Below are 24,346 nucleotides of genomic sequence, written 5' to 3'. Positions count from 1 at the left end.
AGGCGCAGTGGCTGGGCTTTGTTCAGGTTCCAGGAGCTTGAAACAGGTTGGGGATTCAGAGCACAGAAAATGGGGCCCCTCACAGCAGCCTTAGTGGGTGGCCAGGAAGGGGCGCCTGCTAGGGTCTGCAACAAGCAGGATCCAATGATCTTCCATTTCAGCCCATGGATTTTGTGTGTGGGGAAGTTGCTGGGAGCCTGGTCAGCACTAACTCACCCTCCTCTGCCTCCCACGGAGCTGCCTGCTGGGGCTCAGGGGCACCCAGGGGCAGTGGTTAGCTGAGGAATCATGTTTCTTGGGACCTGGAGAGCGCTGAGGGGTGCAGATGGACCTGTGCCTTTGTGCATTCCCCTAATAGCCACATGCCAGGATCAGCCCCACAAACTGTTCCACTACCAGGGTGGTTTTAAACCAGTGCCCCCTGAAGAGTGATCTGGTGGAAACTTCCTGAGGGGCCTCTCCCTGAGTTCTCCGAGGCCCCAGGGGAACAGCCCACAATATGGATCAGCCAAAATTCATCATACAAATGATTTGCATTACGGTAGCACTGAGGGGGCCCAATCCAGATCAGGCCTGTATGTTGCAAGGCATGGTACTGACACACAGCAAGGGACAGTCTGCCCGGAAGAGCTTACAATCCAAAAAGGCAAAGGGCAGGAAGGGAAACTGAGGCACCCAGAGATGAGGCACTGAGCAGAGAGGCACCTTGCCCAAAATCAGTGGCAGAGTCAGCATTAGAATCCAGGTCTTCAAGCCCAGTCCAGCCCAATGGCTAGAGCCCTACCAAATTCACAGTCATGAAAAATGTGGCATGGATCGTGAATTCTAGTCTCCCCCCATGAAATTTGGTCTTTTGTGTGCTTTTACCCTACATTATACAGATTTCATGGGGGAGACCAATGTTTCTCGAATGGGGGTCCTTGACCCAAAAAGGAGTTGCAGGAGGATCACAAGGTTATTTTAGGGGGGTTGTGGTATTGCCACCCTTACTTCTGCACTGCCTTCAAAGCTGGGTGGCCAGAGAGAGGCGGCTGTTGGCCAGGCGCCCAGCTCTGAAGGCAGCACCCTGCCAGCAGCAGCGCAGAAGTAAGGGTGGCAATACCATACCAGGCCATCCTTACTTCTGCGCTGCTGCTGGCAGCGGCTCTGCCTTGAGAGTTGGGCTCCCAGCCAGCAGCCGCCCTGCTCCAGCTGCCCAGCTCTGAAGGCAGCACCACCACCAGCTGCAGCACAAAAGTAAGGGTAGAAGTACCACAGTGTCCCCTACAGTAACCTTGTGACCCCCCACAACTCCTTTATGGGTCAGGACCCCTACAATTACAACACCATGAAATAGCTGAAATCATGAAATTTACAATTTTTAAAATCCAATGGTTGTGAAATTGACTAAAACGGATAGTGATTTTGATAGGGCCCTACCAATGGCCCATGCTGCCCCTCTGGCTCTGTAGGCTTGTCACCCTGGTGTGTGAAGGATGTCTAAATGCATGTGGTTGTTCGGGGTTGGGCAGGAAGGCCTGCATTTCCTTCCAGCCTCTCTATGGCAAATGCAGGAATATGTCACTTACAAGAGTTCCTCCGGCTACAGAAATCCTTCTGAGAGACTCCGGGCAGGCTCCTGGCCCAGCAGTGAGGTCTGGGAGGGCTGAGAAGATGGTGCCTGAAGAGCTGCGCTCTCTGCAGAGGCTGGATCCTTGGCCATGGAGCGATTCATTCCCCCGCCCCCAAGTTCCACATTTTAAAACCAAATCAGCAGAGAGAAGCAAGCAGGAATGGGGGGGGGGGGGGGGAGGAAGAGAGGGGTGGAGCGGGCAGGAGGAGTGCGAGATACGGAGGCGGGGGCGGGGAAGTCTTCTGCGTTTTATCATTTCGACACTGATTAGGAGTCAAAGGCAAGGGGCATCTGCCAGAGTGTTGTGACAGTGAATAATTCATAACCTACTTGGGAAGTGACCTGGCAATTCATTAAATACTTATAATCCACAGCACTGAAAAACCAGAGAGAGCTTTCTACAGCTGTGTGTGGATGGGTGGGTGGGGGGGGAAGAGGATGTGTTGTGTGGGACAGGGGCACCTCAGCTACCCCAGCCTTCTGTGTCCCACACTTACTGCCTCTTGCTCATTCAGCGAGCTCAAGGTGCATGAGCCACCCAGCATTGCTATGATCCTGCCCCAGTAGTGCAGTCTCCATCCTGCCCCTCGCAGCTGTCAGAATGCCACATGCCGCCCATGACAAGGGGGCTGTTTCCAGTTCTCCCTTTAAGTGCCACATGCCGAGAATGCTGTCTCCAAACTACGAATGCCCAGAAGCCCCTTTATCCCTCAGGACAATGGGGCCTAGCTGCTGATCTCAAAGCCCATCTTCCCTGTGGTCTGAAGAAGCAGCAGGCAGTCTCTTCCCAGTTCCCTCTGCCTCCTCCTGTGAGTGCTCTCGCCGTACTACTGCATCCACTAAGGGCCTGACCCTCAGCTCTCCTTCCACGGGGGTTCAGCACCTCTGTGGGACATGGTCAGCCCTCAAAAGCCTGACCAATGGTAGACCATAATTGCTGGCAGGTGGGATGATGGCCTGGAAATCTTCCTGCCTGTAATCCTTGCCTTGGCCAGAGGGATGGAAACCCTAAACTGTCGGGCTGCAGAACTCAATCCAGCCCCCGCTTCCCTTGTGGTGGTGAGTCAGCCGCTCAGCTCTGCTTCCCACCAGCTTCTCTCATTGTACTCATTTCTCTCTCTGCCTGCATGCCTGAAGTTGCTGCAGCAGCAGCAAGATTTTTTACCTATATGAAATATTAATTACAACTAATACAATTGCTACCTAAAGCAGCCTTTACCGCATGGATGATTCACCTTCCTCCTCCAGGGAGCTCTCTGTGCCAGGCAGGAAAACACCAAGATTCCAAACCACAGGACTTGGGAGGCTGAATGGAGAGGCCCTTCGCCAGCCCCAGGACTACCTCAGCACTTGGGGTAGCACATGTTTCAGCAAAGCCAATTCAAGCCGGCTTCCAAAAGCCACTCGGTCAGCACTCTGAGCACAGGGAGGGGAGAGCTTGCTGCAGCACATGGCATCCCGGGAGATCGCTTCCACCACCAGATGGGGACCGTGGCTTCAGTCCTGTGCTTCCATGGATGCTGCAGGGACACGCGGACTGCCTGACTCTGCACTGGAGGGAGTTACCAAACAGCATCCTGCAGAGAGGCCAGATGTGACAGTGACACTGATACTGCGATGTAAGATGAACCAGACGAACTGCCCCATCCAATTACATAGGCACCAGCACTCCCATTGCGAGGCCCATGCGACAACCATCAATACTGAACCAGCAGGCTAGTCCATGGCTATAGCATCTTGTGGCAGTTGCTTGCCTTGCCTAAATGAGTGTGGGAATTCAGTCCTGATAAAAGATGCCAGAGCAACCAGCCCTAGCACCTCAAGTCCTCGGTTTAGCCACAGAGCAGGTACAGCATGGGCAGCTCCTGCTCCCTGCACATTGTCATCTGCCAGGTTCCTGCAGCTGGGCTCGGAGTGGTTGTGAAAAGCAACCAGAGGCACCCTCGTGCCATGGGGGGAGGGGGGGGGCAGGCGGGCGTGTGGGTGCGTATGTGGCCTGTTGCGAGGAGACTGCTGACGGGGTGCCAGTTAACACCAGCTAGAACGGTGTCTTCTGAGGCATTGGCACCTGGAACTGGACTGGAACCACAATGTAATTTTAATGGTCACCTCTGTGGTGTCTGGCTTCTTGGGTGCCCAAATTTAGCAACACAGCACCGCTGACAATCACGCCCTAGGTGACTAGATTTGGGCAATCAGATATAGAAGGACCCAAACTCAGAGCCACTTTTGAACATTTCAGCTGCAGTGACTTGCCCAAGATCACCCTTCAAGTCGATGGCAGAGGCAGGCCTGGAGGTCCCGACTGTCTGTTGCCCCATCCAAGATGACTCAGGCCACTAGAGTCATTGTTGTTTCCCAGTAGGCTCTGTCTGAAAGAAAGTGGCTGAGATTCAAACCACATCAGAAGTTGGTGCTGGGAATGTCAGCATGGGGGCTGAGCAAAGCATTTGTCTGTTTCAACGTGAGCCTATCGTCTTCCTGAGGCGGTGCGGCCAGCTAGCTCATCTTGGGAGAGCGCAGTGCCACAGTGTTGTATTTCCAGTGCCAGATGGCTAACCTGCTGTTACAGAGGGGCCCTTCATGATGTTATTGCTCCCACCGTGATGAGCAGCCGAAGCTCCTAAACAGGAAGAGCAAAATGTGCCATGTGAAAGGTGAGAGGCAGAAACATTCGTAACAGAATGAATAAACACTAGCCGTGGCTAAAAAGCTGGACAAGAGCACCTGAGTTGCATGATTAACGAGAGGCAGTGTATCCCAGATACTGCCCTGCTCCCCAGAAGAGATCAATGGATGTTTAAGGAGGAGCGAACATTTCAGCATAATACGCGGCACCTGACTCGGGCCAAGGCTATTTCTATCCTATACCAAGAGCCTGCTGGGACTGGAACTCTGAGCAACAAAATACCAGGAATCAATGCACGAATGCACACAGCATTTGCAAAGCCACCGCCTGTGCACTGCACCTTCCTGACACTTGAAAGGCGCATCAAAGTTTCAGGCTAATGATGGAGCACAGATTGGTCAGGCGACTGCACCCCTTGCTTTTTTGCAAAGCAGACACTGGAGGGACAGAGGAGAAGAGAGAGTTCCTGCTGCTGCGAAACAACAGCCAGTGACTCAGCCAGTTTCGTTCAGCTCTCTGCCCCGGGAGAGAAAGTGGGTTAAAGGAGGGTTTTGCACAGCAGAGAACTTTCTGCTTTCACTTTATTGTTGGTACCTCCAGGGGAGATGCAGACTAATGCACTTAGTTAAAAATAAATCCCGGGAAGAGAGAGCAGTGGGATGACATGGTCTGTCCACTGAAGGCCTAGAGACACAGGGATGCGTGCTGCAGAGATGTTAAATCTAGAACAAGCAGGTACTCTAATAAGACTTGGCACTTTACAGAGTGCTTTTCCTCTACAGATTTCAAATCAGCGACAAGCCAGGGGGAGTGCCATTCTCCCCATTTTACAAGTGGGGAAACTGAGGCATAGGGAAGCAAAATGACTTGTCCTAAATGACATAGCGTGACAGTGGCAAAGCCAGGAACAGAGTCCAGGGCTCCAGCCTCCTACTCCAGTATCCAACTCATTAGGTCACACTCCCTCCCCAGCAAGTAATCCCTCAACTCAGACCGACTGCCTCACATCACTCAACTGAGGAATATTTAAAGTCTCCACCTCTAATGAAGAGGGACTGTATTTCAACAAGACATTTAAATCCCACAGATTCCGATTGCCATATGGTAGCTTGAAAGCAGTTACCCCTTTCCCATTGCTAGCACTCGTGGGAAGTGAGTGCAGCAAAGGATTAAACAAGAGTAAGCCTGCAGATATGTGGCGCCCTCCCTGTCTTTGTTCAGGGTGCAGTAAGTCTGGGGTTGAGCAGGGTCTCTGTTGCAGGGGGAACAGGGAGGCAGGAAGACCAGATGGACTGGAAATGGCCTCTGGTGAGATCAGAAGTGGATTCCTCAATGCTAGAATTGACCTTTCTTCAAGGCACGAACACTTGCCACACCCGATAAGATGGCAGAACACTGGAGTGGGAAGGGAGAGCAGGCAACAGACTCCTGCCCACTTATCAGGGCAAACCAGCCAGCCGCACATCCCAAACAATGATGTCATCAAACACACACAGTTTGCCGAGTACCCTTGCACCAGCCAGAGCGACCAGGGTTGAGGGCATCAAGTCCAGGCACCACATAATGACGTTCACAAATCTGGCTCAATCCTGTGTATCCACGAATCTTGGAGCCCCTGGGTGGAGCCAAGAAGGATCAAGGTATGTCCCCTTTCTTGCGTTGATGGAAAGTTTAGGAGTAAGGTGCGCTGGGGTGGTTTTCGTCCATCTTGGTGACATTACTGAAGAGCTTGTCCTGCCACTTTTGAATATGAGAGACTGAAGGCCAGATCTCTGCGAGACATTTCACACAGTCAAACCACTTTATGCTCAGGATTTGTCACTGACAGTGCATATGGAATGCCTCCAGCTGCTCCAAGTCTGCCTGTAAGAGCGTCCAGATTTCTGACCCATAAAGCAATACCGATAGCACATAGGTTTGCTAGATCCTAAACTTTGTCTCACTGCAAAGACGTTTTTGCGTCCACAAACAAGACACGGCCTTCATGCAGGAGGCAGCAAGACCTATTTGTTGAAGAATGTCCAGTTTGTGGCAACTGTTTGAACTCTGCTTGCAGCCTAGGTAGATGAACTCATCAATGCTCTCCTCGGTACTCAACCCACCTGCACTAGGGTTCTTGTGGCCCTGCTCCAAGGTTCTGGACCTTGGTCTTCTGCCATGAGACGTTCAACCACATAGTGCACGTAGTGTCTTGGAGACCTTGGAAGGCGGGCTGAAATTCCCTGATTTCTGCACACGCAGGAAAGCATCATTGGCGTAGTCTTGGTCGGTAAACTCTTTTTGACCAACCTTGATTCTGACATGTGGAGTGCCAAGTCCTAATATCCAATTGATAGCTCAACGGAATAGCGCTGGGGCAAGAATACATCCCTGATGGACACCTGAAGGTATGCAGAAATGCAACAAAAGCCACAAACCAATGCACATTCCAGCACTGGTGCTGGCGTGAAAGGGCACCAGATTTAGCAGAACATTTGGAACACCAACCCCTTTCACTGCAAGCCAAAGCACTGACCTGTCAAATGAACCAAAAGCTGCTTTGATTTTGATGTATGCCACATAGACTCATAGACTTTAAGGTCAGAAGGGACCATTATGATCATCTAGTCTGACCTCCTGCACAATGCAGGCCACAGAATCTCACTCACCCACTCCTGCAATAAACCTCTCATTTATGTCTGAGCTACTGAAGTCAAATCATGGTTTAAAGACTTCAAGGCAGTTAAATTCTCGGTGCAGCTCAACTGCTGATGTGCTCCATGGAAATTCTAGCCTTATGGCTGGGCCTAATCTGGGAAAGGTTTTCACTCAGATCCTCAAAGGTTGATTTCAATGAGGGTTAGGTGCCTAAATACCTTTGAGGACCTGGGCAAATTCTGTTTAAATAAAATAAAATCTGCCTCCCTGGGAGAAGGTTATGTCAATGAAAACTAAACCTGGCTCTATGAAGAGATTCAAATAGAAGAGACCAGCTTTGGCAGATGGCCTCATCCAGCATTTCATGTACAAGGAGATGGTCAATCTAGCCAGCCACCCATCCATCCTTTTCCAATCCTTCCGCAGAAGGCAGTGTTTTGGTGCTGGTTCCATGGCTCACAGTTAATACTGCTTCTTTTCTTCTGCTATCTGAATAGTAGCAGCCAAAAATGTCCATCTTCCACTCGTACTTCCTGAACGTCAACAGCTCATCACAACATGTACAAAAGAAAAATTAAATAGCAGCTGTCCTGCTGAGTTTACTCAGCGCTGTTCACTCTGACTTTTATGCCTCATTTTTCCCCCCTCCCACTGTTGCCAATAACATTCTCCAGGGACCTGTGGGATTGTAGATTAAAGACTGTATATGAAACTCTTGCTGAAACATGAGGGGTGGGGAAGGCAGGAGAGGGACTGAAGTGAAATCAGAGAGCATGCAGGCACACGTGTCAGAATTTCAGTGGAGAAAAGAAAGGACCACCACCCGCCTCCTCCTCTTCAGAGCTGTGGTTGTGGAACCCCCATCCCTAGGACAGTGCATCTTATGCCTTCCAATCAGCGGAGTCTCCTTCTGTTCCCTTCCCTCAGATGTATCATCTAGTCCACTCTCTGCATTACTACCTGTGGAAAGAACACGAAAATGGTTGCTTACCTGTATCTCCGCTGCTGGTACATGGACGCTCCCCTTTCTTCTTCTGGAGGTCACATGCTGCCAAATTACTTCACTGTCCTCCTGTCCCCGCTGCGCAGCCTGCTCTGAATCTTCAGAGCATTGTGCCTGTAGAAGCATAACCTGACGTCTGTCCAGGAAATCTTCAGTTTCTCTTACGCAACGCAGTGTCGATACTTGTTTCTCCAGACCTTGAACCTTCTCTTCCAATATGGAGACCAGCTTGCACTTTGTGCAGACAAAGTCGCTTCTATCCTGTGGAAGAAAGACAAACATAGCACATCCAGTGCAGGTCACAACAGCTGAATGCTCCCCATCCATATTACCTTCCTTCTACAAGCTTCTTCAGGAGTTGTAGTAACTACTCAGAGAAGCCGGCAAGATGTAAGCCTCAGTGGACTCTCCCCGGGCGAACTCCCAGGCAAACTCCCTCTGTTAGCCACTCAGCTGGTTTGCAGCTGACTGGCTTTTTATAACAGTCAGGCCCACTCAAGGCTCACCTGGAACAAAGCACTCCCAAGTCACACTTTTCAAAAACCAATCAAGCACACGGTCAAACTGTCCCCACAACAGACACTCACCAACACAGCCTCCCTAATGCAGCCCTTAGCGTACCTCCTCTCAGACAGATCCCAGGCAAACTCCCTCTGTTAGCCTCTCTGCTGTTCGCCGCTCAAGAGAAGGCAGGACTGCTTTGGCATCATATAGCCACAAGGAGGCAAATCAGTGTTCGCAAGTGTCTCAGATTAGCAGGGAAACAAGAGTTCCAGTTTTTAAGAAGCTCTAACACCATGGGGAGAAAAAGCAGCATGACAAAGGCAACACGATCCTCTCTAGTAAGCACTGAGTTACACTAGGACCAAGAGCACCCATTGAAAGGAATAAAGCATTTTAGAGTCTGATCCTGCTCTCATGGAAGTTGGTGAGGATTTTGCCATTGATTTCGGTGACAGCAAGTGCAGGGTTTAGGGAGTGAGTCAACTTTATGTGTCACATAAATCCTTAGAGTTTAAGCAATTCAGCAGCCAGATCACCATCTGTAACATGGAGAGTGGACGCAGAGCAAGTCGGTTCCTGATGCTCAGGACCAAGAACGGCAGTCCAATCACAAAGACAACCGGAGTCCAGATGCCAGGCTCTGCAAGGCTCACTTCTCATCTGCCTGACCTTGAATAGTTGCAGATGCAGAACCTAGGGGCTAGCCACCTTCCCATGCCCATCACAGCATCACAGTCAGGACCAGAGAGTAAATACTTTTTCTAAAAACATCTTTATTCTAGTGTAATCAAAATAAGTTGTAAGATCTGATTAAAATAGCTAATTTAAGAAATGATTGCCAGGAGTTCAAAGATCTCTACCACTAGGTCATATAATGCAAATGCAGAACATCAGGCTTTCAAAATCAAAGGACATTGGTACAATGCAGTTCTATTATACATCCTCTCTCAGCCCCAGCTGTACGTGAATCCACCATGACAGTACAGCCAGTCAAGCTAAGATCCTCACCACCATGCCAGGCATTCTTGTTATGACAAACTATTACAGTGAGCACTAGTCAATTACATTTATTAGGCCAGGACTTGCTCATTGAACTGTTAAGCTAGTCTACTACATTTTAAAACAGGGTTGTGATGGGACGGAAGTCTCGGCTTTAAGTGGCATAACAGTGGCATTTTAAAACAAACACCAGTCTCGTTTGTATGTGCACATTTTGTTCGTGCTTGGCAGCTAGGCAGCAGATGTCCATTAAACGCAAAACTGACTGACACTTTTAAAATAGCTTTCTCTCTCTCTCTCTCTCACGCACACAGCAGCATTTCAGAATAAGCTCCAAGTGTTTGTGCAACCCTTTTTGGTATCTTCTTGTTAAGAAAGATTTAATCACTGGAGGTTTAAATACAACAGTCACTGGGAAATCTTCAGTTTCACAACACCATGTGTTTCTTTGAGTACATTACAAAACCACAGCAAAGATACATAGGTCCCCCAAACACACAAACCACAGAGGCAGATTTGGAAGGGGAGAAAAAGACGCAATTCCTGATTGGAGGTTCTGGTTCAGGTCCATCTCTAATCCAGTGTAACATACACTAGGTCTAACCTTAGAAAAGAGTAAATCACTAAGTATTTAAAAGTGTTTTAAAGATAGTCAAGCGAGAAGGTGGAAGCGCAACAGGGCAATTATGCAGTGTAGGGCGGAAGAAAACAGCTCACTGTCTCTATGAGGACACAGCAGGAAGCTGCTTTAAGGTTGCTCATTAAACTTAAGGAAAACTTCTGACCTCTCAACTCCTTTGAGCAGCATGGATCTACCACTGCAGACAGAGGGGCTAGCTCCTCCATTGGTCCCTAAGGCCCACTCTACCTTAGAGACATTGACACTGGTACCTACACTGATGTAGCTATGCTGGTGCAAACCCCAACCTAGATACATTGCAGCATTACTGAGATGTAATCTGGTAAATTACTGATGTAAGCCCCATGCTGTCAGGTCGCCACCCTTATACGCATCCTTGAGGTCAAGCATGGCTCTGCAGCTGCTCTGCCTCAGTTTCCCTGACAGGGTTTCTAGCCCACTCTGGTGGTTTATGGCTCAGTGCTCTGACTTGAGTCACTATGAACGTTTAGCCTCCTCCCCTTCTGGGGTAGCAGAGCCCAAGGTCACAGTCTCAAAACAAACATGAAATAAAGGCACCTGTATTCCAGCTGGACTTAGTTCTCAGCCCTTCTGAGGTTATTCATCCTACCTGCCCCCAGGCTCAGCTTGCAGATCTCACCATTCCCCTCAGGTGAGACACCCTCTGCTGCCTGGTTTAATCATCAGCAAGTCCCTGATAAACCCAAATAGTCCAGCATCAGGCCTGCCTGCCAGGGAGGCTCTAACCAGCACAGTTCTACTGAGTCCTGGCTCCAGCCAGGCTTCTATCCCCAAATGAGAGCAGCTGGTCTTCTCTCTTTCCAGCCAGCCACAACTGACTGAGCTCTCCCCTTTCCATCCTGTTCCTACAGGATTGACACCCAAGTGGGTGGGGCTGATTGTGCTCCTGGCAGTTTGTTAACCCTTTTCAGCCTGAGTGTGGTCTGTATACCCCATCGCACCCCACTTTACATTGGTGCTGCGTGTCTATGTTAAGTAGCTACACCGAATAACTACACTGATTTAGTTACATCACTGCAGATTTCTTTAACTCCCCATACAACAAGCTTCAAAACTCCATCCTCCTTGGTTATACATTCCAGTAGGAATCACAGCCCTTGCACCAATTTACATGCCATGCAACCCCATTGGCTTTAATGGGATGGGGTATGGTGTCATCAGGGCAGAATGGTTCCTTCTGTCTTTCTAATCTACATCAGAGCTGGCAGGAAGCTCCTCTGCCACCACTCATCAGGAAATATCCAATAACCTGGCTCCTCAGGTGTTTTCACCCTGCTGAGATGTATCAATGGAATGGCAACTCTCTCAGAGAGACTCTCACACTAGTCTCAGTAAGGAGGGTGGTGTGAGTCTTACAGGTTATTTCTAAAGGCTTTGAAAATTCACTTTAATATAGTGTACGTATAGAATTGCAGTAGCTACCTTAAGGGCTGTCCTGTGAGCTGTATTCATATTGGTTTTAGCAAGAGATCTGCATGCAGTGGGGCTGTAGAACAGGGGTTAACATATCAGCACTGATCTGTTTCCTGTTATCTAGAATCTGTATTTCCATCACTGGAGATGGCATGGCATGCAGTGAAAGCTTTCAGTATATGGATCTCAGTTGTATACAGTGGCTGGGCCTGCATAACAAGGTTTGAGTCCAACTGCAGGACTGCATTAGTGGAAAACCCCAAAAACCACAAGCCAGGCCTTTGTGCAGGAGAACTGACAGGGCGATTTCTATTTCCTTTCAACAGCAGCACGTTCTGGGTGTTTAAGTCAGCCCCACAGTACAAGCAGCTCTTTCTCTCACTCAAAGAAATATTAGTGCTGGGGGACAGCCCATGCTGGAGTGGAAAAGGATGCTGATCCCAGCATAGAAGAATGCTTATATGCAGGGTGGCTGTAGTAGGGTTGAGAAGCCCTGAGCCGGACAAATGCTGCTTTGTTATAATGTCTCTCTGTTCGTAACCAAAAAAGGTTTTAATACTGGCTTTCCCACACTAGCAACCCAAAGGAGGTAAATGATGAACACCAGGCAGAGAAAATAGGGGATCTGTAGGCTGAAGTCCTATCGAAGGCAGAGAGCACTAGGAGCGTCAGTAGCAACCTGATTCCCAGTGAGGAGAGCCCAGGCAGGGATCATGTCCAGAAGTGGCTTTCATTTCCTAGTTCTCTCACTCAAACCAGGGTAACCTTGTGGGTCTCAGAAGGGTTAGTGTGTTAGGTTGATCAGGAGGGTATTTGTCAGTTCTAGTGATAATTAACAACTCTTAAATCAATGTCAGAGTCTTTATAGAACTAATTTAACACTGAAGCATCTAGCAAATTTGGCACTTGCCAAAAAGAAGCGTCACAACCTCTGAAAGGGGGTGGGGTATAATCTATTAACAACAGTAGACAAGTGATCTGTAGAAGGCCAAACTTTTTTTTGATCTCAGACAAGAACAAGACTTAACCAGCTAGATCCAAGATTTGGAAGAAGGCTTGGAAAAGTGGGAGGTGCTGAAGAGGCAAAGCCCTAGTGGCAGAGCTGCTGATAGATGCAGTGTAAAGTGTGGTTCTAGTGTGAAAAGTGACTATGTTTTGAATTAAGGTGCCATTTTTTCAATCTTCTTCCTGTGCATATTCAGGTTCATCTGTGCAGTGCTGTCAGCCCTGCAGGACCAGCTGAGCTCTGGTAGAGCACACTGGATTCTTTTTGCATTTGTGTATCAAAGAATTGCTAGCAGAAAAGTTCCAGTGGCTGGGCCATCCTCTTGTCTTCAGATTCTGCCCTCCCACCAGTGAAGATATTAAGGTTGTCCAGGTGGGTAAAAGGGTAGGAAAAGACTTTTCCTGTGGGCAGGTTATCCCATAACTGCCTACTGCAGGGTTCCTTGCACCTCCCTTGAAGGAGCTATTATAGGCCATTGTCAGAGACAGGATACCAGATTAGGTGGAGGTGTAAGGAACCCTGCAGTAAGCAGTTATGGAATTAACTGATTCAGTTTGGAAATCTGTAGGTTCCTACTTGGAGTTGAAGACAGTGGCGTGATACAGGTGTTTAAATGGGATTAAATACAAGAGGTGTAAGGTATTTCTGAAGGTAAGGGCATTAAAATCTGGCTCTTGAACTCACAGAGCAAGCAAGCAAATCTGAAGGGTTATTTAATTGCTCAGGGCCAGATTGTTAAACCTCTTGGTCACAAGAACAGTTCCACTGACTGCGACTGTTCACTAACATAAGGGGTCACAATCTGGCCTTAATGAGACCTATGCTGGAGACAACAGTTTATACATTGTGCACTCTGCACTGTTCTAAAACAACTGCAAAACTGACACACTGAATATTAAAGACCAGCACAGAACTCCATGGGGTCTGGAGCCACCTACTGTGACACCCTGTACCCCTGTTCACCACTTTTATATGGTTACGATATATTTTGTACAATGTAAGCCTTGTGAGGTATCAGTTGAAAACTCATAATCTGCTGAATACTGTTGTCCTGGTAAAATGTGTGTATTAACAGTGTGTGAGAAGTTAGTAGCTTCTACTATGTATCATTGTTATAACTTGCTCCAAGGTTAAGACAAGCAGGTCCAAACCAGTTTTTCAGAGACAAAGACACACTGGCACCCCAAACTGGTGTCAAAGAGCCATTACCGGTTTAACCGGCCATTCTTCAGCAATGGGAAGGTATAAACAAAAAAATGACATTGCACACAGGAATGTTTCAAATCTCATGTAGAGAGTCCTGTTTGTCTATACCTGGCAGGGGGTAATTCTCAGAGAGGAGGAGGGTATAAAGTAAGAGACAGTGACCTTCATATCACCCCTTTCTGCTCAGGACATCAATGACTCTGAAAGAACTGAACTAAGAAGGGGAATGGTCCCAGGTTGGAAGGAGATGCAGCCTGAGAAATTTTACTACAGTTTACAGTGAGATGGGCCTTGTGCTTTTAAACCTATTAGCCTTGATAAAGTTTAGGAATTAGCTTGTGGTTTTATCTTTTTATTTCTTTTGTAACCAATTCTGACTTTTATGCCTTATCACTTTTAATCACTTAAAATCTGTCTCTCTCTAGTTAATACATTGTTTTGTTGTTTTACATACACCAGTGTGTGTTTGGATTGAAGTATTTGGGAAACTCTACTTAGGGTCAACAAGGCTGGTGCATAATCATTACATAATCAAACTATGATGGGGTGGGCAAACTCTTTGGCCCGAGGGCCACATCTGGATGGGGAAATTGCATGCAGGGCCATGAATGTAGGGCTGGAGCAGGGGGTTGGGGTGCAGGAGGGGGTGTGGTGTGCAGAAAGCAGATCAGGGCACAGGGTTGGGGCACAGGAGGGGTGCAAGATGTATGAGGGGGTTCAGGGCAGGGGGTTCTATGATCTATGAGCTTGTACTGTCCAGGGGGTTACTGAGCAGTACAAGAAACACATTTTGGGGACACGGCTGGAACAGAGGGATATGTGGGTATCACCCTGTATGTAGGTTTCAGAGTAACAGCCATGTTAGTCTGTATTCGCAAAAAGAAAAGGAGTACTTGTGGCACCTTAGAGACTAACCAATTTATTTGAGCATGAACTTTCGTGAGCTACAGCTCACTTCATCGGATACACACCGTGGAAACTGCAGCAGACTTTATATACACACAGAGATCATGAAACAATACCTCCTCCCACCCCACTGTACTGCTGGTAATAGCTTATCTAAAGTGATCATCAAGTTGGGCCATTTCCAGCACAAATCCAGGTTTTCTCACCCTCCACCCCCCCACACACAAACTCACTCTCCTGCTGGTAATAGCCCATCCAAAGTGACAACTCTCTACACAATGTGCATGATAATCAAGGTGGGCCATTTCCTGCACAAATCCAGGTTCTCTCTTATTATTATTATTATACCCTGTATGTAATTCATGGAAGGCTGGGCACAGCGTTCTTGTATTGATCTGGGAGTGATTTTACATGCTAGTGGCTGTGTGCGTGCAGAGCATGGAGGGGTTGCTGTTCACCAGCAAAGCAGTGTAAAAGGCATCACAGGCTGGGGAGCTAAGGGGACACATCAGTCCAGATTGCACCCTGGGGTATGTCATACCTACAAATCAAGATTTCATTGAAAACCCTCTGCAGTATTAGGGGCGATAAGAGGGATTTTTGCCAAACTAGTTGCTTTCAACAATATACTTTGTTTTGGACCATGCAAGAAGAAAACGTTCTCCTGATTGCACTAATCCCCAAACCATATCGGCAGCATAACATTCTGTCTTTTGCGCAATAACCTCACTAAGGACCTGGAGACATCTTGTAAAACTCTGGCAGACTTTACTTTTGCTGTGTAAGGAATGTTTTAGAGAACGTCTTAAATATTTATGTAAGCAAATTTGTTTTTTCAACTCATGCCTGTGGATGCAAAGGTGAAGGCTGAATTCTGAGGCTATGTCTACACTGGCAGCTTGGGGTGTGATTCCCAGCTTGCGTAGATATACTTGGGCTAGCGTGCCAAAAACAGTTGTGTAGCCACAGTAGCACAGGCAGCGGTGGCATGGGCTAGCCGCCCTGAGTACTTACTCATGGGATCTGGGTAGGTTTGTACTCAGGACAGCTACCCCGTGCTGCCGCTTGCTGCTGCCCATGCTACCACAGCTACACTACTATTTTTAGTGAACTAAGTCTCACTGAGCTAGCGCAAGTATGTCTACGTGAGCTGGGAATTACACCCCTAGCTCCAAGTAGAGACCTAGCCTTAGTGAAGATTTTAATCTACATGTACACCAGTGTAACAAGTGCTTACTCACCCAGAAAGAGCTCAAAGCATATTACCTATATGGGGACAAATCATCCTCCCTCCTGCCTCAAGCCCATGTAACCAGGCTGAACAGCATGATGGGACAAAAGATCACTCACCCACCACTGCCCTTCTCGACGTCTGATTTGTGTCCATTTATTCTTTTGTGTAGAGACTGTCCAATTTGGCCAATGTACATGGCAGAGGGACATTGCTGGCACATGATGGCATATATCACATCACATATATATGCCATCATGTGCCAGCAATGCCCCACTGCCATGTACACTGGCCAAACCAGACAGTCTCTATGCAAAAAAAAAAAAAAAAGACAAATCAGATGTCAAGAATTATAACATTCAAAAATCAGTCAGAGAACACTTCAACCTCCCTGGACACTTAATTACAGACTTAAAAGTGGAAATTCTTCAACAAAAAAACCTTCAAAAACAGATTCCAATGAGAAACTGCAGAACTGGAATTAATTTGCAAACTGGACACCATCAAATTAGGCCTGAATAAAGACTGGGAGTGGATCGGTCATTACACAAACTAAAAACCTATCTCCCCTTCCTATTCACCTCCCCTCCCCTCCCCCCCATAGTGTTACTCACACCTTCTTGTCAGCTGTTTGAAATGGGCCACCCTGATTACCACTACAAAAGTGATTTTTCCTCCTGCTGATAATAGCCCACTTTAATTGAATTGTCTCATTAGAATGGGTAAGGCAATCCCCATCTTTTCATGTTCTCTGTATATATATCTTCCTACTGTATTTTCCACTTCATGCATCTGATGAAGTGGGTTTCAGCCCACGAAAGCTTCGCCCAAATAAATTTGTTAGTCTCTAAGGTGCCACAAGTACTCCTTATTGTTTTCACCACCAATGTAATGCAGCCACCTCTGGAATGCAAGCTGGCAACAGTGCACAGCAACCCTATATATCCCGTTTAGGATATGGGAAGTGACTGTTGTACACCTAGGCACAGTGTACTTACACATCTGTATACAGTCTCTATTTTAAACTACAGAAATGTATGTGTTAGGTACATACTAAAGAATCTACTGCCTGGCCAACACATTAATGTATTTCCCATTCGGGTTAATAGGAGGAACACTTTGAAAGGGGAACAGACACCATAATGTGTATGTACTTAAAATCTGACAGAGGAAGAGACCATTGTTTTCATTGTGATCTGGAGGTTAGTACCGTCAGCAAGAAAAGTATTCTTAAGACGTGGGGTCTACATTTTCCAAAGCAACTAGTAGTTTTAGAGGCCAATTTTGTGAGCCATTACAGGGTCTGGACTGTCCAAAAATCAGGCCCCTTTAAAAGGTCTCAGATTGGGCACTGAGAAACAGACGCATCCAACATCACTAGTCCGTTAAGAATATTTAGGCCAAAGATGATTTTTTGTGGTGAAACCCTACCTCTGTTTGTTCCTGCTGTAAATGGTGGGTTAGGCATGGTCCCAGAGCAGTGTGTGTTTTCTGGCCTCCATGCTACATTTTTTTCTATGCTCACCCTTGCTGTGGTGCTGCAGTGGGATAAAGCCAATTCTACTACCAAAGAAAAAGCAATGGGACAAATCAATGGGCTACATACCAGTACTGTTTCCAAGCTGACCATCCAGTTTGGGAGCATGCATTTGATGAATTGGCTTGAACACACGAATTTGAAAGGTCCAGAATACCTGGATGTAATAATCCACCTCAGCGTTTTGGCTTTAATCACCCTCAGGTCCCAGGGCAGCTTTAATATGGCCCCATGAACTTACATAGAAAGACTAACAGACCATCAGGCCGATCAGGAGCTATTCCCTGGCTTACATGGTATGCTGCTGTGGAGAGGCACTGAAGGGTTAAACCTCTGGCCCCTAGTGCTGCCAGGCAGGAACAGTGTACTCTAGGGTGGAATAACACTTCATTAACAGAGAACAGCCTGGAAACCAAGTCAGCTGGATGGGGCCATATAGGAGGGGGAAAGTTGAAGGAGATTATATAAAAACACTCCCATTTAAAATGAAGCCCCTCCTCGCACATTACCAAAGTCTCAGCAGAGGATTTGACAGTATTGTCCCAGCTAGCAGCTGCTGGGTCCAGGCTCACTGGGCCTGGGAGCCGTGAGTGGGTTTGAATGGTGATTTTTGGCTCATTCTTTCAGGCCTGGCTCATTTGCTTCCCTTTAGTCCTGCTTCTCCCCTTTATGCTTCCAAGGGTAGATCAGCTCTCCAACAAACAGCTTCTTGCACAGAGAGCTCCAGGAATCCTTAGGGTAACAAGCATAGGTTGGGAGCCTGTATGTCTGCACCACGCTGCCATAGGACAGAGGATTTATCTGGAAGTAGAGAAGGAAGAGGGACAATGGCAATGAAAACAGGTGATGGTGTGAACAATGAGGAGAGTAAGGGTGCGTGTGTGTGCATGTGCAATTCTTTCTGCCTTTGTACAATCACATTAATGCTCTATTAGAATCTCCCAGCTATACTGCTGCACACAAATGGGTTACAAGAGTTTGTTGGCTATGTAAGAATTCTTTTTTCTTCTATAGCACTTTCCACCTGCGGATCTCAAATGAATTTAGCCTCACAATCTCTCTGTGGGGAAGGAATTGTTACCCTCATGTTACAGATAGGGAAACAGAGGCACAGCCCAAGTCATAAGCCTGGTTTTAGAGCACTGCTAAGGTTTCATCAATCTGACACAATGAAACTGTACTGTAACCATGTCCACAGACATGGCATTCAATAGAATACTCTTTTGGGGACACATTTTTACAGCACTCTGTGGAATATACCAGTAAGATTAATTATTGGCTCAATTCTGCAAGAGGCTGAGCACTGTGGCACCAATCCAGCAATCCACGTACGCATACACTAAACTCAGCACCTATTCCACCTTTTTCAACCTCAAGTCCAATTAGAACTGGATGCATGCCACAGAACATTTCACATGACTAGTTAGTAACATTTTAAAATTAACTCTCTTCAGCTGGGTTCACATCTCTTTCGTATTTGCTTTGTACCAATTGCTAGTGAATGAGTTCACTGGCAGACATGTTCATGGAAAAATAATTTTAAGTGAATACTGAGCAGATTCACAGGAAGCGAGGTTTGAATTTGTCAAGATGAGCATTTGTAGCAGAAATTGAAGAGCTGTGCTCATCCAGTCAGGAAACAGAATCATACTATGTGATTTGTCTGTCTAACCAAAATAACTAATGCAGCTCAAATTTCAAATACTCTCAATCTCCAGACCAATAATTAATCACTTAAGTTATTGGAGAGTAATTCTGAATAGATTCAATTTGTTCAAGATCGGGGCCACAAGGAATCTGCCAAAAGAAAAAGAAACAAAATTTGAATAACTTTGTTACTAGCTAGTCACCCAGCTTCATCCACACGGTTAAATCTTAGATGGAAACAGGTCCATTTGCGGGAGACGACAAGGGATTGTTGCTAGGGAAGTGAGGCCACTGACTATTTGGACACAATATTCCTATGCCCATTTAGTTGAAATGTATATCTGTGTGGAGGACTGGTGGCATAGGAGTGAATTTCACCTACTGAGAGATAAGAAATGGCTTTCAACCCAGCACAGCACAACAGCGTCTTACTGTCATGTTTTAAATTTAAAAAAACAACAGTTTTGTTAGGGAAGTTGCTGTCATGAGTTCCTTTTATACAATCTCTGTAGTTCAAGGCTGTATAAACTGATAAAATATACCTCCCTTGTTTCATAATGGAATCGTTCCCTTTTCCCTTCCTCTTTCGCTTAACCCTTTGCAAACAGGTTGTTCTTGAAAAGGAAATTTCTGGGTGAATGTGTAGAGAGGGATCAAAGTTGTAAAGGAGTCAATTCCTCTAGATCCCCTTTTATAAAACTTGGCTGCATGAAAATCAGGGAAGCCAATAGCTGGTAGCCAGGAGTATTTTTTGATATGTTTACAGAACACATTATTTTAAAACCCAGTTTAAATACTAAGTTGCATACTGCTTTTGGGAGTGAATTAAACAGCAATGGAATCTTCCTGCCCTCACCAATATACTTGTATTTGGATTCTACATTCTGACGACACTGAACTTTTTTTTTAAAATAAAAAACCAATCGTTTGCTGAATCCCAAGGGAAGTAAACATCCTCATAAACCAGCTGCAGAGACCGCCCAATTCAGATCAGTCTACAAATCATTTTTATTTCATCCTGACATTGTCATATGTTTCTGATCGGCTGTCACCTAGATCAGCTTAGTGCCCAGAGACAGGGAGAATCTTCAATCATCTAGGTCTTATCTTTTGTACATGTGCGCACAATTATACACACACACAAACTTCCTCCCCTTTGGCACGGTGTGGGGAAGCATCGCTCCGCAGGGTAACAAGGCACATGGGGATAATGGGGAGGTGACACAAGGCAAGCCTATCATGGAAGCTGGGGACAGAAATAGCATGAGTTGCTACACAGAGCTCAGTGTATCACTGTGTGAATTTTAATCTGTGTCAAAAGACGTTTTCCAGATTTTCATGCTGCAAATCCTGATCTGATAGTGGTAAGGCCCACCGGATTTCTGAGACAGGCCTGCCTGGCATTACTGCCTCCACACTGCAACAGAAAGCCACCTTTACTGTATGCTGACCTTTGAGGGAGGGACCAGGATATAGAGGGTCTGTGTATCCAGGCCCTTCTGAACCTCTCTTGATACAATATACGGTGCCACACACTAGGAAGATTCCTTTCTGTGATGGGCCTATTGATCAAGATCTTATTGTACTCATCAACTAACTCCTTTATCCCTATAACCTGGAGCAGCCACCACCATGCCACTACAAGAAAAGGAGTACTTGTGGCACCTTAGAGACTAACCAATTTATTTGAGCATGAGCTTTCGTGAGCTACAGCTCACTTCATCAGATGCATTCAGTGGAAAATACAGTGAGGAGATTTATATACACACAGAACATGAAAAAATGGGTGTTATCATACACACTGTAAGGAGAGTGATCACTTAAGATGAGCTATTACCAGCAGGAGGGGGTGGGGGAAGAAAACCTTTTGTAGTGATAATCAAGGTGGGCCATTACCAGCAGTTAACAAGAACGTCTGAGGAACAGTGGGGCGAGGGGAATAAACATGGGGAAATAGTTTTACTTTGTGTAATGACTCATTCACTCCCAGTCCCTATTCAAGCCTTAGTTAATTGTATCCAGTTTGCAAATTAATTCCAATTCAGCAGTCTCTCCTTGAAGTCTGTTTCTGAAGTCTTTTTGTTGTAATATTGCGACTTTTAGGTCAGAGATCGAGTGACCAGAGAGAACAGACTCCAAGGAGAGACTGCTGAATTGGAATTAATTTGCAAACTGGATACAATTAACTCAGGCTTGAATAGAGACTGGGAGTGGATGAGTCATTACACAAAGGAAAACTATTTCCCCATGTTTATTCCCCACCCCACCCCCCACTATTCCTCAGACGTTCTTGTCAACTGCTGGAAATGGCCCACCTTGATTATCACTACAAAAGGTTTTCTCCCCCCCGCCCCCCGCACCCTGCTGGTAATAGCTCATCTTAAGTGATCACTCTCCTTACAGTGTGTATGATAACACCCATTTTTTCATGTTCTGTGTGTATATAAATCTCCTCACTGTATTTTCCACTGAATGCATCCAATGAAGTGAGCTGTAGCTCACGAAAGCTCATGCTCAAATAAATTGGTTAGTCTCTAAGGTGCCACAAGTCCTCCTTTTCTTTTTGCGAATACAGACTAACACGGCTGCTACTCTGACACCATGCCACTATAATCATTGTGGCCACATCCTCAGCCCCACCATATTGCCTTGCATCTCTCCAGTGGCACAAAGAGAGCAGAAACTGTGCACACCTTCCCTGTGGGGGAGATCCCTGTGAGCATAGTCAGAGCAGCTGGCTCTTATGCCATCCCTTGGCCCCAGCAAACGAAACAGGCAGTATGGTCAGAGCATGGTCTAGTTCTGCTATACCCAGCTCATGGATGGTACCTGGAGAACTGTTGCCAGCTGGTGCAGATCAGACTAGCTCCAGGCTGCTCTATCCTATTTGGAGATGCAAGTAGGAGTTAAAGCAGGGGTGGAACCAGGTGAAAGTATAGATGAGCTGTACTTGACTTCTCGGTGGCCCCCCTTCTACTGGAACAAGTGGATCTCAGCTGCAGCAAAGAAACTGGCCCACTGGTGTCAAAGTCTTGCTTCTTGCTATTCTACTGACCAGCAGACTGTACGGCAAGAATGTATTAGCTCTGCAAATAGTGATCAGGAAATGGAGGCCCCACAATTGCTCCTGCACTTGTAATGAGAAATTATCTGCTGCCACCATGTCAGCCCATTTTCAGAACAGCCTTCCTGGAACATCTATTCCTTAGAGGGTGGAAAATGTAAGATTTGAAAGACAGCAAGGAAGAGACTCCTCCCCTCAGCGCATCACAGGGCAATCCCGAGATGAAACTTGGGAACAGTTTCACAAGGCACCCACCCTTCTTTTCCTGTCTACAATGAACCAAGCTGACTGGTGCATTAAGTAGCTCACGCTTCTCAGCTCATCTGGAAGGGAAGGCCCTCTTACTAGAGCTGGGTTTTGGTTCTCCTTAACTGTTTCCCACTCTGGTTGAGTGTGGCCAGTCTTTTTTGCCTCTCTCAAGGCACAGCATTTATTAAAGCACAGCTGCAGACAACATAGCAGTGAGATAATGCTAATCACAGAAGTGATGGACCATCATTACTCACAACTATTCAAGTTTCATTTTGTAACATACAGAATGCTGCTTCTTATGTATAATGCTTCATTAGAAGCCAACCTGATGAACACAAAAGCAAGGCACACTAAGTAGGAGTGACAGACTGCAGCACCAAGGTGAAATATACTTCGCCCCACCTCTATATCCCAGAACTCCACTGAAACTTTGGAGATGCTTTTCCCTAGAATTCCATCTTGAGAGAGCTATCAGAACTCTTTCTAAAGGAGTCAGAATCCTAGGGACAGTTCTGCTGGCAATCCTATAGCAGAGGACATAACTGTGAGCACTAAGCAGCCTGTGGTTTACCTGCATTAAGAGTCGAAGGGGTTTTCCAGCCTTCTGTTCAAGGACTCTGAACTTCACGCCAGCTGAAAAAACAAACAAAGAACCACGATGGAGGAGAACAATCTCCATTCTCTACTTGGATCAATGAGTTGAAAGGGATTTCCTAAAAGTCACACAAGACAGCAAGCCTGGGGATTATGGCAAAGGAACTATAATGATCTATATTTGCTCCCAGCATTCCAGCAGAAAAGGGGAATGCTCTACCCCGTGTAAATGAGAGACAGAAAACTCTCCTTTAGTCATTTTTCATATGGCTACTGTACATGTATACGTCTCCCTTCTGCTTTCAGACTAAATGGGGGTAGGTCTGTGATAGTGGATGACACAAAGATATTTGAGTAAATTCAAAAAAATCAATGACTATTGATCACAACGAAGGCATTCATACATTTTCAGCATGCTATTAACTGCTGCAGCTGCCACTCCAGTTTTCACTTTTGTATTCCCTCCAGGGCTCACTAAATCCCACAGTACCTTAAAGTCAGACAGGGAAGATGGTGGATCCAAGCTATGACATATTCTACATAACAATGCTTAACGTAACATTTAAAAGAGGGAGAATACAGTATTTTTCACTTTATAGAGGGGCCTTTCATTGGAGGTTCTCAAAACACTTCCTGCAGAACACTCCTACAAAGCAGGTCTATATTATTATCCCTTTTTACAGATGGGGAAACTGAGGCACAGAGCGCTGAAATGACTTGTCCAAGGTCAGCTGTAGAATCAGAAATAAAACCCTTTATATAAGTACTTATATGGCCCCATCACTGTAGTATTTAAGTGCATCCCAAATTTTTTAAAAACAAAAATAATCTCTCCCCCTTCTTAATCTTTAGATTAGGTTAGTGTGTGTGTGTGTGTGTGTATAGAAATTAAGGGAAAGCTAAGACAAAGGAGTATGACATTTAAGTTCTGCAACTGGTGAGGCCTGTGGTCATTCTTGTCTCTTGTCGGAGTGAATTCCCTAGTCTAAAGTCCAGCTCCTGTGTAAAGCAGAATTTACATAGCAACCGGACCTTAGAATGGGGAATTCACTCTCCACATGAGGCTCCCCTATAGGATCACAGTTTCACTGTTCCAGTGGAAGGTAAATGTTGTGGAAGGTCATGGTGATGGAGGGAGAGGTATTTCTCACGTAGCAATGGCCAATCCCATGAGGCACTTTAAATATCAAGACAGAGACCTTGAACTGGATTCTGGATTAATTGGGGAACCAGCGCAAAGCAAAGCACCAGGGTGATGCGTTCTGGTGATCTGTGTTGCTAAGTAGACAGGCTTCCACATTTTGTAGCCTGTGGCTTCATTCCCAGATGTAATGAGTTGCAGTAATCAAGCCTGGCGGTCATGAATGAATGGATTGTTATGGGCAGATCTCTATCCAATAGGATGGAGCACACTCTTCTGGCCAGACACAGATGGTAGTGGACAT

General features: G+C 46.4%; 1 protein-coding gene across 10 annotated transcripts in view; it reads right to left on the bottom strand.

Moving 5' to 3' along the window:
• Positions 1-24,346, bottom strand: part of PIGQ (phosphatidylinositol glycan anchor biosynthesis class Q) — a 72,426-nt gene that overhangs the window by 9,416 nt on the left and 38,664 nt on the right. For 7 of the 10 annotated variants that reach the window (XM_075132882.1, XM_075132880.1, XM_075132885.1 and 4 more), the window contains 2 exons: positions 22,879-22,940; positions 7,870-8,142 (listed from right to left, as the gene is read on the bottom strand). In XM_075132882.1, the coding sequence (XP_074988983.1) occupies positions 7,870-8,142; positions 22,879-22,940 (335 nt within the window). Of the gene's footprint in view, positions 1-1,141; positions 4,236-7,869; positions 8,143-14,573; positions 18,146-22,878; positions 22,941-24,346 lie in introns of those variants that run through there. The other 3 variants (XM_048866196.2, XM_048866195.2, XM_075132884.1) reach the window with 2 other exon arrangements.

Source organism: Caretta caretta, chromosome 10, assembly GCF_965140235.1.
Source record: "Caretta caretta isolate rCarCar2 chromosome 10, rCarCar1.hap1, whole genome shotgun sequence".
Taxonomy (NCBI): domain Eukaryota; kingdom Metazoa; phylum Chordata; order Testudines; family Cheloniidae; genus Caretta; species Caretta caretta.
The sequence above is the reverse complement of the archived record's forward strand: the minus strand, read 5'-3'. Positions and strand labels throughout refer to the sequence as shown.